Source organism: Pogona vitticeps, chromosome 2, assembly GCF_051106095.1.
Source record: "Pogona vitticeps strain Pit_001003342236 chromosome 2, PviZW2.1, whole genome shotgun sequence".
Taxonomy (NCBI): domain Eukaryota; kingdom Metazoa; phylum Chordata; class Lepidosauria; order Squamata; family Agamidae; genus Pogona; species Pogona vitticeps.
The window spans coordinates 232099922-232114162 of NC_135784.1; the positions used below are offsets into that span (position 1 = coordinate 232099922).

Consider the following 14241-nt stretch of genomic DNA (forward strand, 5'->3'; position numbering starts at 1 on the left):
CTATGGGGGTAGGTGTTCAGTCAAATTTCATCTCAGATATGGAAAAGAAGGATCAATAGAAATAGCAGTTTCTGACTGATTATTTCCTGCTACAAAAACTATACAATAATGCAAGACGTATCTGGAGCAAACAGTTTTTATGTAACATTTAGAGTTCCTGATCTCAAAATGGCAGCCTTATTTCAATGCTCCATTGGATGAGTTGACCAAAAGAGCTTTCCTTCATTGCAACTCAGTAGCACAGCTGACATTACATTGAGATGATGTTTGTCCTACAGCCGCCAGCCAGCCACTGGTGGTGATTTTTTACTATTAAAATCTTCCCCTTGACCCACATCCCAATGTTCCCAAAGGCTTCCCCATGGCAAAAGGAAGCCATAGAGAGTGTCAGAACGTAAATGAGGTAGGTTGGAAGCCTTCCATTAGTTTACATATTTCAGATGCCCAATTTGCATTCAGCTAGTGTAAATTAACACCAAAAGGAATTTGGTGACTGAAGAAAGAAACTAAAATGCATAGACACTCAAACTGAAATTAGATATTAGGCTTAAAGGTGCCAGAATAGTTTTGTTTGTTATGGTCATTTAAAGATGTTTTTGTGTTTATGAACTGATTTAACTGAGAGTGCAAATAAAATCTGGTCTGTTTTTTGATGTAAAGCTGGGTGGGATCAGCTTATCAATCACACTGAACAAGTAGCCCTAACTCTAGTTGCTTACCAACATGATATTTGACTACGTGCAGAATTTCTTCGAATTGGTAGTCACAGCGTATTTAAATACAGCACGTATTGTTTGAGTAAAGATGCTGTTGGGTTTCTTTCCCCACTGACCTGAGATTTCCTACAGCTAGTTGTAAAGAGTAAATATTTTACAACCCGTCAATCAGAAAAGAGAGGACAAAATAGAACTTGTTATGCTCCCTTTCTTTATCACATTCTTGAAGATACTCCAATAACCTTTTCAGCAAAGGTGCTAAACTTAAAAAGGTACAATGTTCAGGCATGCCAAGTCTTTATTATATTACTAGATTGTTGGAAATTACCTCATCGTTTAGTTTGCAAGGATCTGAAAGCAGGTTTATTAAAAGGAAAACTGCTTTGAAGGGGCTTCTGTTGGTCTTTTATCTAATATGTGCCTTTTAAATTCAGTTCAGTTGCTTTACTATAAACTGAATAAAATAACAACTTTGCTATAAACTGAATAAAATACAACTGCAAGTATATCGAAAGAAGATGAGTTTACTGAACGCTTATGCCCAACAAACTACTCTTAGTTAGGTACACTACTACACTGATGAGACACAGCAGTGTTTGATTATCTACCCAGTTGTCCTCTGAAGCTCCAGAGGTATGACACAAACTAATAGATTTATAAGAAAGGAGATTTTGACTCAACATTGGGAAGAAATTCCTAATAGTGAAAGTGGCAATGGAATGGACAGCTTCAGAGGTTGGTGGATTCAGCAGCACTGGAGGTGTTTAGATAAGTTAGATGATCACATGTCAAAGATATCTTCAGTGTGGATTTCCTGCTTTGGCAGACCCTTGAAGTCCTCTCCAGCCCTAGTATTTTATCATTTACTTAGAGAGGAAATAATTCCCCTCTCCAACGTTGCTTTCTTCATGTGGAGTGAGACATATCTCAATAGGAGGGATTCCTGCCCATGTGTAGGAAACTGTGGTTCTTCAAAATCTTGTTTTTCATATGGAAAAGGCAATGAAGGAGAAGGGCGTCACTTCTTTCTACACATGGTGATAACAATTGGATAGATAACAGAAAGTACAAAAAATTCTCAACTGCTATGCTACATAAAGCTGAATAAAGATATCATATACAGTGAGAACATGGTATATCCATTAATGGGATTGCATTCTAGCAATGTTCTGAGCAATTGTTAAGAACACTGGAATATTCTACACTGCCCCATTGCCAAGCTCAAAAACACAGCAACACATTTCCTAAATTTCCCATCATTTTGATGTAGTTATTTTAGAAAACAGATGGCCACCTTGAAGCCCTCCAGAGGATTCTGGATGGCGGCCCCTCATATTCTTTCACTATTGTGTATAAATAGGCAAGAAATAATAGCAGTAGCACTCCAAGGGAATGTAAAAAGGTGAAAAACTGTCCATATTGGCTTTAGGAGATCCAGAAGAGACCTGAACTGAAGAGCAGCACACAGTTCATCGAGTTTACGTACCTCCTAGTGAATCTCTCTATAATATACACATCTGGGCAGAAGGTAATTAATATGAGAAAGCTGTGTGAAGAATTAAGAGCTCTGTGTCTGTCCATAAAACTTGAACAAAATTGGTACTTAGATTTTGTTAGAAAGATAAAAGAATTAAATGGAAAGACTATTTGCAAATAACTTTCAAATTAACAACATTATCTGGTATAAAACTTCACCTCACTATCAAAAAAGTAGGATTATTAAAATACAGAAATCCCTCATCTGGTTCTCAGGCACAAGCACATAATATATGACAGGCCTCATTGCACATGTATGTACATATGGTAGGCCAGGAGGCAATGACAACACAATGGAGACAAGCATGATAAGAATATGAGAGTAATGAATTGCCATAAAACATACTTAGCTGAGAATAAACTCTACACTATACAGTCTCTACACTGTATAGTTATGAGTGCTTTAAATCTTTCAAAGTTTAATTTGAAATATGGACAGTCATGGTGTTAAAAGATAAAAAAGAAAGACATAGTGCTATTCAACAAAAAATGTTTAAACATTTATTTTATTTACTTACATTGTAGGGCTTTAAGAAAAAGAAACCAGTTAAGAGTTCTGGCTCCTTCACCCTTAAGCATTCTTTTATTTCACATTACCATGTACAGAATTTTGTACAAGGTATGTAAATTAACATTCTTACCATTGTTTGTCATGGTATCTGGGGTGACAGAAACAAGTGTCAACCAATTTGAAGGAACGTTACCAGTCAAACTATCAGGAAGCAATCCCATATTTCAAAAATGAGAAGAACTACAGTGCTACTTTTAAATAATAGGAACAATAATTTTAAAAACAAAGTACTCCGACTACAACGAGGTATTCTGCAATTTGAGGCAGACGGATTGCACAATAAAAGCCATGCCTGTAAGTCCTCAAGTTCCCTGCAGCCTGTAAACATAATTTCAGGAGTAAACATTTCATTTGAATGTAACATATCTTGTCTTACCTGTGGAGCCTCTGCTTTGCATAAGTTCCTATCAAGCAGGATTAATTAGTACCTACTAATTTTTCACCCTTACAGAAATTAGACCTACCTGTTCAAGTATGATTTCATCAACTTTCATGAAAAAAAATCTCTAGTACGTAGGTCCTCAGCAATAGGACTGCTTCCTTCAGACAGATAGGAATTACACATTTTCATAATTCTTTTATTTTCAAATCCAATTGTGCTTGTGTGGCAGTGTTCATATCTGTTCTATGAACAATGTCCCTACACAGTGTTGAAGCAAATCCGTGATTATTTTGAAGTATCTTCGTCCCAATTCCAAAAAAGTCCATAGGACGTCTATGATCAAAGGTCCACATGGGACATTTCACAGATATTTGAACATACATGTAAAACATATAGGGAATATTGTCTAGACCATGCAGTCTCATTAACTGGTCTTTAGAATTTTAGAAAAAATATATGGGGATGTTTTCTCTCTGTATACAAATATTCAAGTCATTTTTTCCAAGATCTTCTCACTGGCTTAGGAAATGCATTTGCTGTAACACCTGCTACTTTCCAGCAGCAATCATTACAAAAATGTTGCAAGACAAAATGTTGGAATTGTCCCCTTTGTGGTACAGCATTTGGACATCATCTTATTTTCAAACTGCTGTCAGAGGATTGCTCATTCTAACAAGGCTGCTCTTCTTAAGAGTTCTGTGGAGGCAGATTTTCATACTTTCTAAAACTAGAATTGCGAAAAGACTCTCTGAAATGAAATTAAAAACAACAAGACCATGAGAATGGAAATTACAAGACATGCCCTAGAATGAAATGTTTAGGTTTTGCTTGTTGCAATTGCACAGAAATACATGATTGCTTTTTCTTCCTTAAAACAACAGAGGTGGAGGGAAAACATGTTATGTCTTGGCTAATTCTATAATACGTGGTTCTGATAACTACCTATTATGACATGTATTACTTATTACACACATATTACTACATAACAGCTGCTGCATAAACATATACTTACATAGCTCATCCTCTGTTATATAAATAGCTAGGAGGATACTGTTACATAACAGCACTGATGTTACCTGTCTGTCATGGGTTTGGAGGGAAAGTTCCATCCTATGGGGAGTGGAAGGCGGGACATCAGGAGGAGGGGCTGTACTGTATAAATATGTGATGCCTGTGTGGTGAAGGGAGATGCTGAGACAGACACTGTGAGACACGGGGTGGTGACGAAGCAGCAGCTGGGGAAGAAGAAGCTGTTGTGGGAGTCTGGGTGTCTGACAGGGTACTACTGTGTGTCAGAGTACCAGCCTGAAAGGTTCAGGGGTCTGTTGGTTAGCCAGAACTGATGGGTTCAGGGTCTGTGCTTTAAGTTAAAGGTTCTAGGTGAACCAAACTGTATGCTTGTGTGTGTGAGAATAAGCCACGTTACTTTATTTTATTCACCTGATTGTTTTACTTACCCTGTTTGTATTTAAAATAAACCTTATTCTTTTGTTGTTTAAAAATCCATCCCTGGTCTGTGTGACTTATTATAGGGAATGGTTGGTGGCAGCTTAGTAACTGTGTGATAGATCCCAGTAGGTCTGGGTTTGTCACATTGATTGGTGTCCAGCGTGTGGGATACGACTGGTCCAGTTGTCCAGTGGTCCAGCAAAGCCTTGGCAAGTGTGCCCAGAGCAAGGGGGGTCTAGTCAGGGACAGTCTGAGGCGCGTAGGTAATCTTCTAGGTGTACCTCACGGGGAGGTGCGCTAGTAGAAGAACGTGCCAACTGGGGAGACTTAGATTAAGGTGCTCTGAGGCAGCCTAGTTTTGGCGGGAAAAAGCTGAGGCAAATCTGCGTAGTAACAGTGAGCTAGCTTGCCAGCTGAGAGGCCCAGCAGAGGGGGGTAGGCTCTGACTCGATACTGTTGCAAGTTAGTGCTGAAGAACAGCAGCAATCTCTAGGGAGAGCTGGTTCTGAGGCAAGAAGGAAAAAATAGTGGTCGTTTTATTTTGAGGCTTGACTTTTTAAAGCAGCCTGTTCTGAGGGGGGGTATGCCCTTGACTCGAAGCCAAGTAGCAGACATGAGTGAAGTGAAAGACCCCCAGATTGACCAAGGTTCTGAGGATGAATTTGGCTCAGTGCAAGGTGACAGCACAGGAGAGCAGAACCCAGAACTTAGAAAATTGATCCTAGCCCAACAGCATGAACTGAGGGTGAGGGAAATGGAGGAAAGATTAGAGAGAGAGAAAATGGCATTTGAATTAGAGCGAGAGAGAGAGAGAATGGAGAGAGAAGAAAGAATGGAGAGAGAGAAGATGGCGTTTGAATTAAGAAAACTGGAACTGATGAACCAGAACAATAATAATAATAGGGATTCTGAGGGAGGCCAACTGTCTAAGGCTGACCTGAAGAAATTCCCTGTGTACCACAAGGGAGATTGTCCTGAGGTGTTCTTTTCCTTAGTGGAAAGAGCGTTTGTGGACTTCTCAGTGAGGGAAACTGAGAAGATGACCATCATGCGATCTTTAATCAGTGGTAGCCTGGCTGAGGTTTATGCCGAGATGCCTGAGGAATTGATGAAAGATTTTGCAGAGTTTAAAAAACTGGTGTTTGCAAGACATGGGATAAATGCAGAGCAGCTGAGACAAAGATTCAGGTCCCTCACTAAAAAACCAGAACAGACTTTTACCCAAGTGGGGGCCCAATTGGTGAGGCTGCTTGAGAAATGGCTATCGCAGGAGGGAATAGAGACCTATGAGCAGCTTAAAGACTTGATAGCCCTGGAACAGTTCTATTCAGTCCTGCAGGGGGAATTGAAATTCCAGGTGAGGGAAAGGAAACCGAAATCTGTGGCAGCAGCCGCAGAGATCGCAGATTTTATCTCCCAAATAAGAAAGCCCTTGGGTGAGGGGAAATCTGTAGGTAAACCCAAAGAACCCTACAGCAAGTACTCTCAGGGACCAGGGAGAAGCCAGCAAGGGGGAGGGGCCCATGGTGAAGGGAAGCCCTCAGACATGAAACCAAGACCTCAGATTTTGGAGGGAAAACCAAAACAAGATGAGAAAGACTCAAAATACACCAGAAAATGTTATTTCTGTCAGGGAAAGGGCCATCTAATCTCAGAGTGTGAGAAATTAAAGCAGCTAAAAGGAATGGTGCCTCAGGATTCGAGTGGGACCAAGCCAAAAGCTGTGTTCTGTGTCCAGAAAGAGCAAGGCTCATTGTCACTGAGGGAGCCTGTTGCCATGGCTACTCAATCTGGAACAGCTACATCTGCTGATCAGGCTGAGGAAAATGGTCCTCTTGTAGAGGTCAGGCGCTGCCTGTTGGTGAGAACAGATTCTCAGTTGTTTGAAACAGCAGGGGTGGACGTAGGAATACTTGACCGCCAGTATCGGGGGCTGCGGGACACTTGTTCTCAGGTGACCCTGTGCCATCCAGATATTATTCCTAGGGAATATATAATCCCGAATGAGAGCATAAAGGTAGCAGGGATTGAGGGGCAGATAATCTCACTCCCAGTCGCGGAGGTACCTGTCAACTTTCAAGGCTGGAGGGGAGTTTGGCGGCTAGCAATTTCATCGACTCTGCCAGCAGCCGTGCTCGTGGGAAATGACCTGGCTGAACATGTGAAGAGGGTGCTAGTGATTACACGTTCACAAGCCACCACGGGGACAGTTCAGGGGGGTAATGATGAGCCAGAGACGGAAGCAGAGGGGAGTTCAGAAGCTGTGGTGGAAACCTTAACCAAAGACAGCAGATTTGGACAAGAGCAAAAGGCAGACACCACTCTCCAGAAGTGTTTTGAACAGGTGACTGACGCCCAGCTAACACCTGAAACCCCAGTGAGATTTCTGGAGAAAAAGGGGATTTTATATAGAGAGACCCTGAGGAATATCTCAAAAGGGGGAGATGGGATCAGAAGTCAGCTGGTGGTACCTGAAAAGTATCGCCCCATGATCTTACAAAGGGGGCACTCTGACATGTTTGCTGCACACTTAGGGGTGAACAAAACACAGCAGAGAATCACACAGAATTTCTACTGGCCTGACATAGGGAAGCAGATCAGGGAGTTCTGTAAACAATGTGATGTGTGTCAAAGGCAGGGGAATAACCGCGACAGGACCAAAGCAAAGTTGTGCCCTTTGCCTGTGATTGACACTCCTTTCAAATGCATAGGGGTGGATATTGTGGGACCTTTGCCCAAGGCCACAAAGAGGGGGAACAGGTTCATTCTAACCATTGTGGACCATGCAACAAGATATCCTGAAGCCATACCCTTGACTAACATTGAAACTAACACAGTGGCCGATGCTTTGGTGGGGTATATGTCCAGGATGGGATTTGCCTCAGAGATAATCACAGATTTGGGAGCATCGTTCACATCAAAGCTCATGAAACGCTTATGGCAGATCTGTGGAATTAAGCACAAGGAAACCACTGCTTATCATCCGGAAAGTAATGGGTTAACTGAGAAGTTCAATGGGACTCTAATGCGCATGATTAGGGCTTACTTGGCAGAGAATCCAAACAATTGGGACCAGAAGCTGCAATCCCTTTTGTTTGCTTATCGATCAGTGCCACAAGCCAGTACCGGGTTCAGTCCATTTGAACTTTTATTTGGGAGAAGGGTGAAAGGGCCCCTTGATTTGATCAAACAAAATTGGGAGCAGATCACCCAGGATGACCCACAAGACGTTGTGACTTACATAGACACCTTGATGAATGACCTAAGGAGAAATCTAGAGCTGGCAGCAGAAAACCTGCAAGCTCAGAAGGTCAGACAGAAAACATGGTATGACCACAAAGCTAGAGAGAGGCACTTTGATCCAGGGGAGGAAGTGCTTTGGCTTAGGCCCTGCAGAGAGAATAAACTGCAGCTCAAATGGGCAGGACCATATAGGGTCATCTCCAAGATGTCAGACCTGAACTACCTAATAGAGCAGGAGGAGAACCAAGCAAGGAGGGTGGTTCATGTGAATGCCCTAAAACCCTACTACAGAGGGGAACAGAGGGTTTTATTCGCGATAAAAGCAGCTGAGAGTGAGGAAGCGGAATTACCCTTCTGGGAGGGTAGAGGGGAAGTAAAATACAACCCAGAGGAGGTAAAGATCAGTCCTGCACTCACCCAAGACCAGCAGCAAGAACTAAAAATGCTGCTTAGGAAATATCAACAGGTGTTTTCCAACAAGCCGGGGATAGTGAAGGGAGTGATGCATCGGATCCACACAGGGGATGCACCCCCGCAGGCAGTATCCCCATACCGAGTAACGGGACCCTATAGGGACAAGGTGCGGAAGGAGCTGGACGAGATGCTGAGGGGGAACATAATCGTCCCCTCTTCTAGTCCTTGGTCCTCTCCGATAGTCCTTGTGGACAAGCCTGATGGGAGCATTAGGTTTTGTGTTGATTACAGGAAACTAAACCGTGTAACCACTCCTGATGCCTACCCAATGCCCAGGCTAGACAACCTGATTGAAACCATAGGGGGTTGTCGGTTCATCTCATCATTGGACCTGGTAAAGGGATATTGGCAATTAAGAATTGATCCCAGGGATCAAGAAAAGACTGCCTTTTGCAGCCCTTTTGGTCTCTATGAGTTTCGAGTCCTAAGCTTTGGTCTCAGAAATGCACCAGCCACATTCCAAAGGCTGATGGACCAGACCTTGGCAGGGCTCAGTGACTTTACAGTGGCCTACATTGACGACATAGGGATCTTCAGTAATACTTGGGAAGATCACCTGATACACCTGGAGTTAGTGCTGCAGAGGTTAAGTGCAGCAGGGCTAACAGTAGAGGCCAGCAAGTGTCAGCTGGGTAGCCCAGAAATAAAATACTTGGGTCACGTGGTAGGGGGAGGAATGATAAAACCCCTAGAGGCCAAAATAGAAGCTGTTCGTGATTGGCCTAGACCCAACACCAAGAAAAAGGTCAAATCATTTCTTGGGTTGGTGGGCTACTACAGAAAGTTCATCCCGAGGTTTAGCGAGATTGCGGCTCCGCTGACCGATCTGACGAGGAAGAAGGCTGATGACCGCATCCCGTGGACCAACGACTGTGAGGAGGCGTTCCAGAGGTTGAAGGAGGCGCTAATCAACTATCCAGTGCTGCGGGCTCCAGACTTCGACCGGGAGTTCATCATCTACACCGATGCGTCTAACAGCGGGGTAGGAGCAGTTCTGTGCCAGGAGGATGAGAATGGTGACCAGCATCCAGTGTCCTACCTGAGTAGGAAACTTCAAAAAGGTGAGAGACATTTGGCAACCGTGGAGAAGGAGTGTTTGGCCATAGTCTACGCGATCCAGAAGGCCAAGCCTTACATCTGGGGAAGACATTTTATTCTGTGTACTGACCATTCACCATTGCAATGGTTAAAGACAATGAAAACCCACAATAGCAAACTTATGAGGTGGGCTTTAAACCTACAGGACTATGACTTTGAAGTGAAGGTGGTCAGAGGGTCAGTGAACTGTGTTGCTGACGCCTTATCAAGAAGACCTGAAGACTGAAGACGGCGAAAGAACATGGACTATATGTATATAATGAAAACAAAAAGCTAAAATGTACCTGGTTTTAAATTGGTTTGTATTAATAAAGGTAAATTGATGTAATGTATATGGTAAATGTTTAAATGCCTATTTGAAATGTTTAACTTAGAATGTAAGTAAGTATAATATGGTAGGTATAATTGGTGTTGTGTGTTTTATACAGGTTGTTTTTTTGGGAAAAAGCACCTTAGCTTTCCCCCTACAAAACAACTTATAAAGAGGGGAGGTGTTACATAACAGCACTGATGTTACCTGTCTGTCATGGGTTTGGAGGGAAAGTTCCATCCTATGGGGAGTGGAAGGCGGGACATCAGGAGGAGGGGCTGTACTGTATAAATATGTGATGCCTGTGTGGTGAAGGGAGATGCTGAGACAGACACTGTGAGACACGGGGTGGTGACGAAGCAGCAGCTGGGGAAGAAGAAGCTGTTGTGGGAGTCTGGGTGTCTGACAGATACCTAGATCATCTGACTCATTAAAAAAAATTAAGGTGGTACTTAATTCTGGGTGCCTGATCATAACAGCATATTATATTAATCCAAATATCCAGAATATCAACATCTAGATAATGAATGCTGTCTTAGATATAGCACATACACATACATACATACATACATACATGCACACGTGTGCAAACAAGCTCTGGAAAGGATGGCTGTGTGGAAATACATGATTGGCTGGCTGGCAATTCTGTGAGAGGCAGATAGTTCAGTATCTTAGGTCTTTAGCTATGGAGACATAGGTTGGGAGTTCAATTCCCCACTGTGCCTCCTTGAGAGGGGCTGCACTTGATGATCCATAGGGTCCCTTCCAGCTCTGCAGTTCAACTATTCAACTAAAAAAGTAGCATTTCCATGCTCTGAAAAGGACAGAACTGAAACATGAGAGAAAAGCTAATAAGGAATCCTTAAATGTTTGTCTTGTTTAAATTCCGTTAAAATAAAAAAAAGCTGCACTACTGTATCTGCTTGGGGGAACATAACCATCACTCTCTAATTCAGCACTAATTGCAAAATTCAACATGATGGTTGTATTATTTTAGTTACCTGGGCTATTTTTTTAAGCAGAATAGTTTGGGCACGTACATGGAAATTATATCTACTGCTGTAAGTTTTGGGCCAGTAAGAACAAGAGAAACACTAAAGGTTTCTTCTACAATTCCTAAATCAGGAACAGTTTGGTGCAGAATGTTGGCACAGATTGTTTACAGCACCATAGTTATAAAAGAGGATCGTGCAAATTTATGGTAGAAATCCTGGTTTTGTTGGGGATCTGATGGACATCTGACACATTGATTTGAACCTGGCTGGACACAGCTGAATATGTCATCCTCCAGAAATTCTGTGGCATTTGCATAAAGCTGGCTTAAGCTAGGTTCTATAACATATTTCTGTTTTTGTTTTGCAGTATAAAAGGAGGCTATTGTTATACCTTGAAATACTGTTAACTGTCACAATGGGTTTATACAGCTCTGGGATTTTCCTCTCAATCATGGGTCTGAGGTTCTCTTTCAATTTGTTATAGTTCTTTTTCAGTTCTTGCTGATATTCTCTCTGGTCAGCAGTAATAAGGCGTTTGTTTTTCTCCACTGCTTCACCGCACCTGTTCCCAAAATTATGAAGGGAGGGGGGAAAAGGATATGTTGATTAATTCCATCAGAGTACATTAGGCCATATATCTGTCTTGGAATAAAATTCGATCATATGCTGAAGCCAAGTGTTCTCATGGCACCATGTGGAAGGATGGGGACAATCTAGTGTTGTCATTGCTCTGGAGTTGATGGCATGAATAACCACGTTATCTCTATCTCTTGTTCACACATTTGATGTAAAGCCAGCTCATGCTTAAGATTACCGGTGGTGGACACACACAACTGTAGTTGTAACAGATCTCTCAATTTTTGTCTTTCCTCACCTCATTATGAACTCCTTGAAGCATAACCTCAGTTTGTTGTGATGTCGGTACAGTTTTGGATCTTCTGGAATTTCAGCCAGGAACACTTGGGCTACCTCTAGTGGTCCCTTTAGGGAATAATGTAATATTGGGTTACATACATTGCATGTCTAGAGAAAAGAGAGATCTTTAAGATCAGAGATCTTCCCTGCTTTCATAAACAATAAAACTACAAGGAAAATCCAATAAAATACCATTGTGTTATACTATGCGATTAGGAAGGAGACGCAACTGACAGGGAGTCTCTGCATCAAGAAGAAGCAAATGGTGAAGATTTCATTGGGCCACTCACCCCGAACAGACAACAATATTCTGTTAAACATCCCTGTGTACCTGATTTACTGTAGCTCCCACAGAACCTTGAAGAACCATCTGGAGCATTTTGGCATCTGGTGGCACCTGGCTAGTGGCAACAGCTAGTTCGAGAGTCTTCTTTTGCATGTCTTCAATAGCCACTTCAATTGGCATCAAAACAAACTAAAACCACAAAAAGACGAGCATATTGCAACTTCCTCACAAAGAAAATGCACAAAATGGCTGACAACACAAGACAGACAGGTTATTTTTATATGGACATAGCACCAGAAGTGGGCGGCATGGATTTCCTTCTTGCTGCTCTGCCACTTGATCAAAAAGTGGCAAAAGAGCTAAACAGGTGGGCACAAAGTGATCCCTCTCCTAAGAAACAGAGCACAAACTGGGAGGAAGAAAAATGCCTAACACGATGAACAAGCATGCCAGGATGCCCAAGCAGTCAAAATTAGAGACCACTGATGCCAAGTTTAAAAGTGACCAAGATCTTGTACCACCATTTAGGAGATTAATATTTGTATTGCGCCATTTTGTATCTTCACTGTGACCGTCTTAAAGGTTGCATGACTGCCTCCCATTTTGCTAAATTCTGTCACATTAGAAACATGCATTACCTCCTCTTTTTGGATGACATTGATTCGAGTTTTGATGTATGGGAAAGCATGCATGGTGGTCAAAATAGTCTTTCTCTTATACTGCTCACTCAGTTCTCCTCGGGGGCGTCCATTGCGAGTGAAAGGAGTGGTGTACATAAATCGTCGGAGGCTGAAATTTTTCTCAAAGTGCGTCACTCTGTCTTTCATCTCATAGTCATCAAAGTAGGGTTCCACATAAGTAATTTGTATATATGCCTGGGTAGAAGGGGAAGGGAAAAATTCTGTTACTGGTAAATGATAAGTCAATTTAAAAAATTGCTGAATGTGCAAGAGACCTTGGAAATCAGAAGCATGTTTGTTACTTAGTCAGGAGTCTTGATGGCATCTTAAAAACTGACAGGTTTTATTTAACATAAGCTTTCCCAACTACTCTTACATTAACCTTGTCACTAGTCTGTCAGACTCATAGCTGATCTGGAAGAAGTGGAAAGAGGAACCATCTTCCACTGCAATCTGGTTTACCCATCCCCACCCTCAGCTGTAAGTGTCCTCTGGGGTTTAGAAATAGGGAAGATTGGAAATCTGTGATAAACAACATGGGAGGGGAGAGTAACTATTTTTAAAAAATATTTTATTTTTAACAAAGGGTGACAAAAAGGAAAAGGGGATTGAGTTTAAGGGGGAAAAGGAGAAACAATAACATACTAACATCCATTCTATACATATTGCTATGTCAAAATTCCAAATTGCTCTTTTTACTATTTTCTGCCTTCCAAATTTAAGTTCTCATTTCAATGTATGCTCTTTATACGATGTCTGTTGACTCAATCCATTTATAGAATAATTCCCATCTTTCAGTTGCCTTTTGTAAAGGACAGTCCTTCATCACTTCTGATAAAATGTTCATTTCTGCTGTTTCCGATATCTTCTCTATAAGATCTTCTTGTTTCGGTACCGTCGGACTTTTCCAAATTTTGGCATATAGAATTCTGGCTGCAGTGAACTATGTATATAACTATATACTCCTTTGTCTTATCTATGTGGAGTGAAGAGTAACTATTAACCAACAGCCCTCACCTATCAGAACGCACTACAGACAGGAGCAAAGGCTTTTCTTTTTATACAAAAGCAGAACAAGAAGGCTGCTTTGGAATCTTATTGGATTTCTAGACACCACTGCTTCCCATTTGCAGCCCTCTCATATTTGTTTCTTCTACCTTATCTTTTGGATACATAAAATCTTTCAAGGACAGAAAGACAGAATAGCTGCACCATGCTTTTTAGAATACCCTTTGTCTGGAAGCACTGATTACCAGCACTGATTACCATATAAGTTATGTATTGTGCAGGTAACTGAGTACTGAGTACCTTTGTTTTGGGTTCTGGTGAGGGGCATACCTGACACAGGACTCTCTAGATACACTTTTAAAACAACAGAAACATGCCTTGTAGCACCCTAAAGACTAACACATTTTATTGGCATAAGTAAAACTCCAATCTGTCTCTTCAGAGGCCTGAACACCGCTAGAAAATTTTTCACCTTTTTTTCCTACCGCAACTTTATTTACTCAGAACTTATCTTTGTATGGGTTGAATAAAGACAAGTACATGATTTTAAGTTTGCCCCAATAAAGATTAGCATAGGT

The 14241-nt window shown here is 41.7% G+C and overlaps 1 protein-coding gene across 12 annotated transcripts in view; it reads right to left on the reverse strand.

The window, feature by feature from the left end:
• Positions 1 to 1222: 1222 nt before the first annotated feature.
• The window catches only part of DOCK8 (dedicator of cytokinesis 8), a 128294-nt gene continuing 115275 nt past the window's right edge, over positions 1223 to 14241 (reverse strand). For 11 of the 12 annotated variants that reach the window (XM_072992174.2, XM_020805658.3, XM_072992171.2 and 8 more), the window contains 5 exons: positions 12614 to 12850; positions 12021 to 12164; positions 11649 to 11755; positions 11166 to 11336; positions 2726 to 3953 (listed from right to left, as the gene is read on the reverse strand). In XM_072992174.2, the coding sequence (XP_072848275.2) occupies positions 3893 to 3953; positions 11166 to 11336; positions 11649 to 11755; positions 12021 to 12164; positions 12614 to 12850 (720 nt within the window). In that variant the 3' untranslated portion in view covers positions 2726 to 3892. Of the gene's footprint in view, positions 1745 to 2725; positions 3954 to 11165; positions 11337 to 11648; positions 11756 to 12020; positions 12165 to 12613; positions 12851 to 14241 lie in introns of those variants that run through there. The other variant, XR_013541504.1, reaches the window with a different exon arrangement.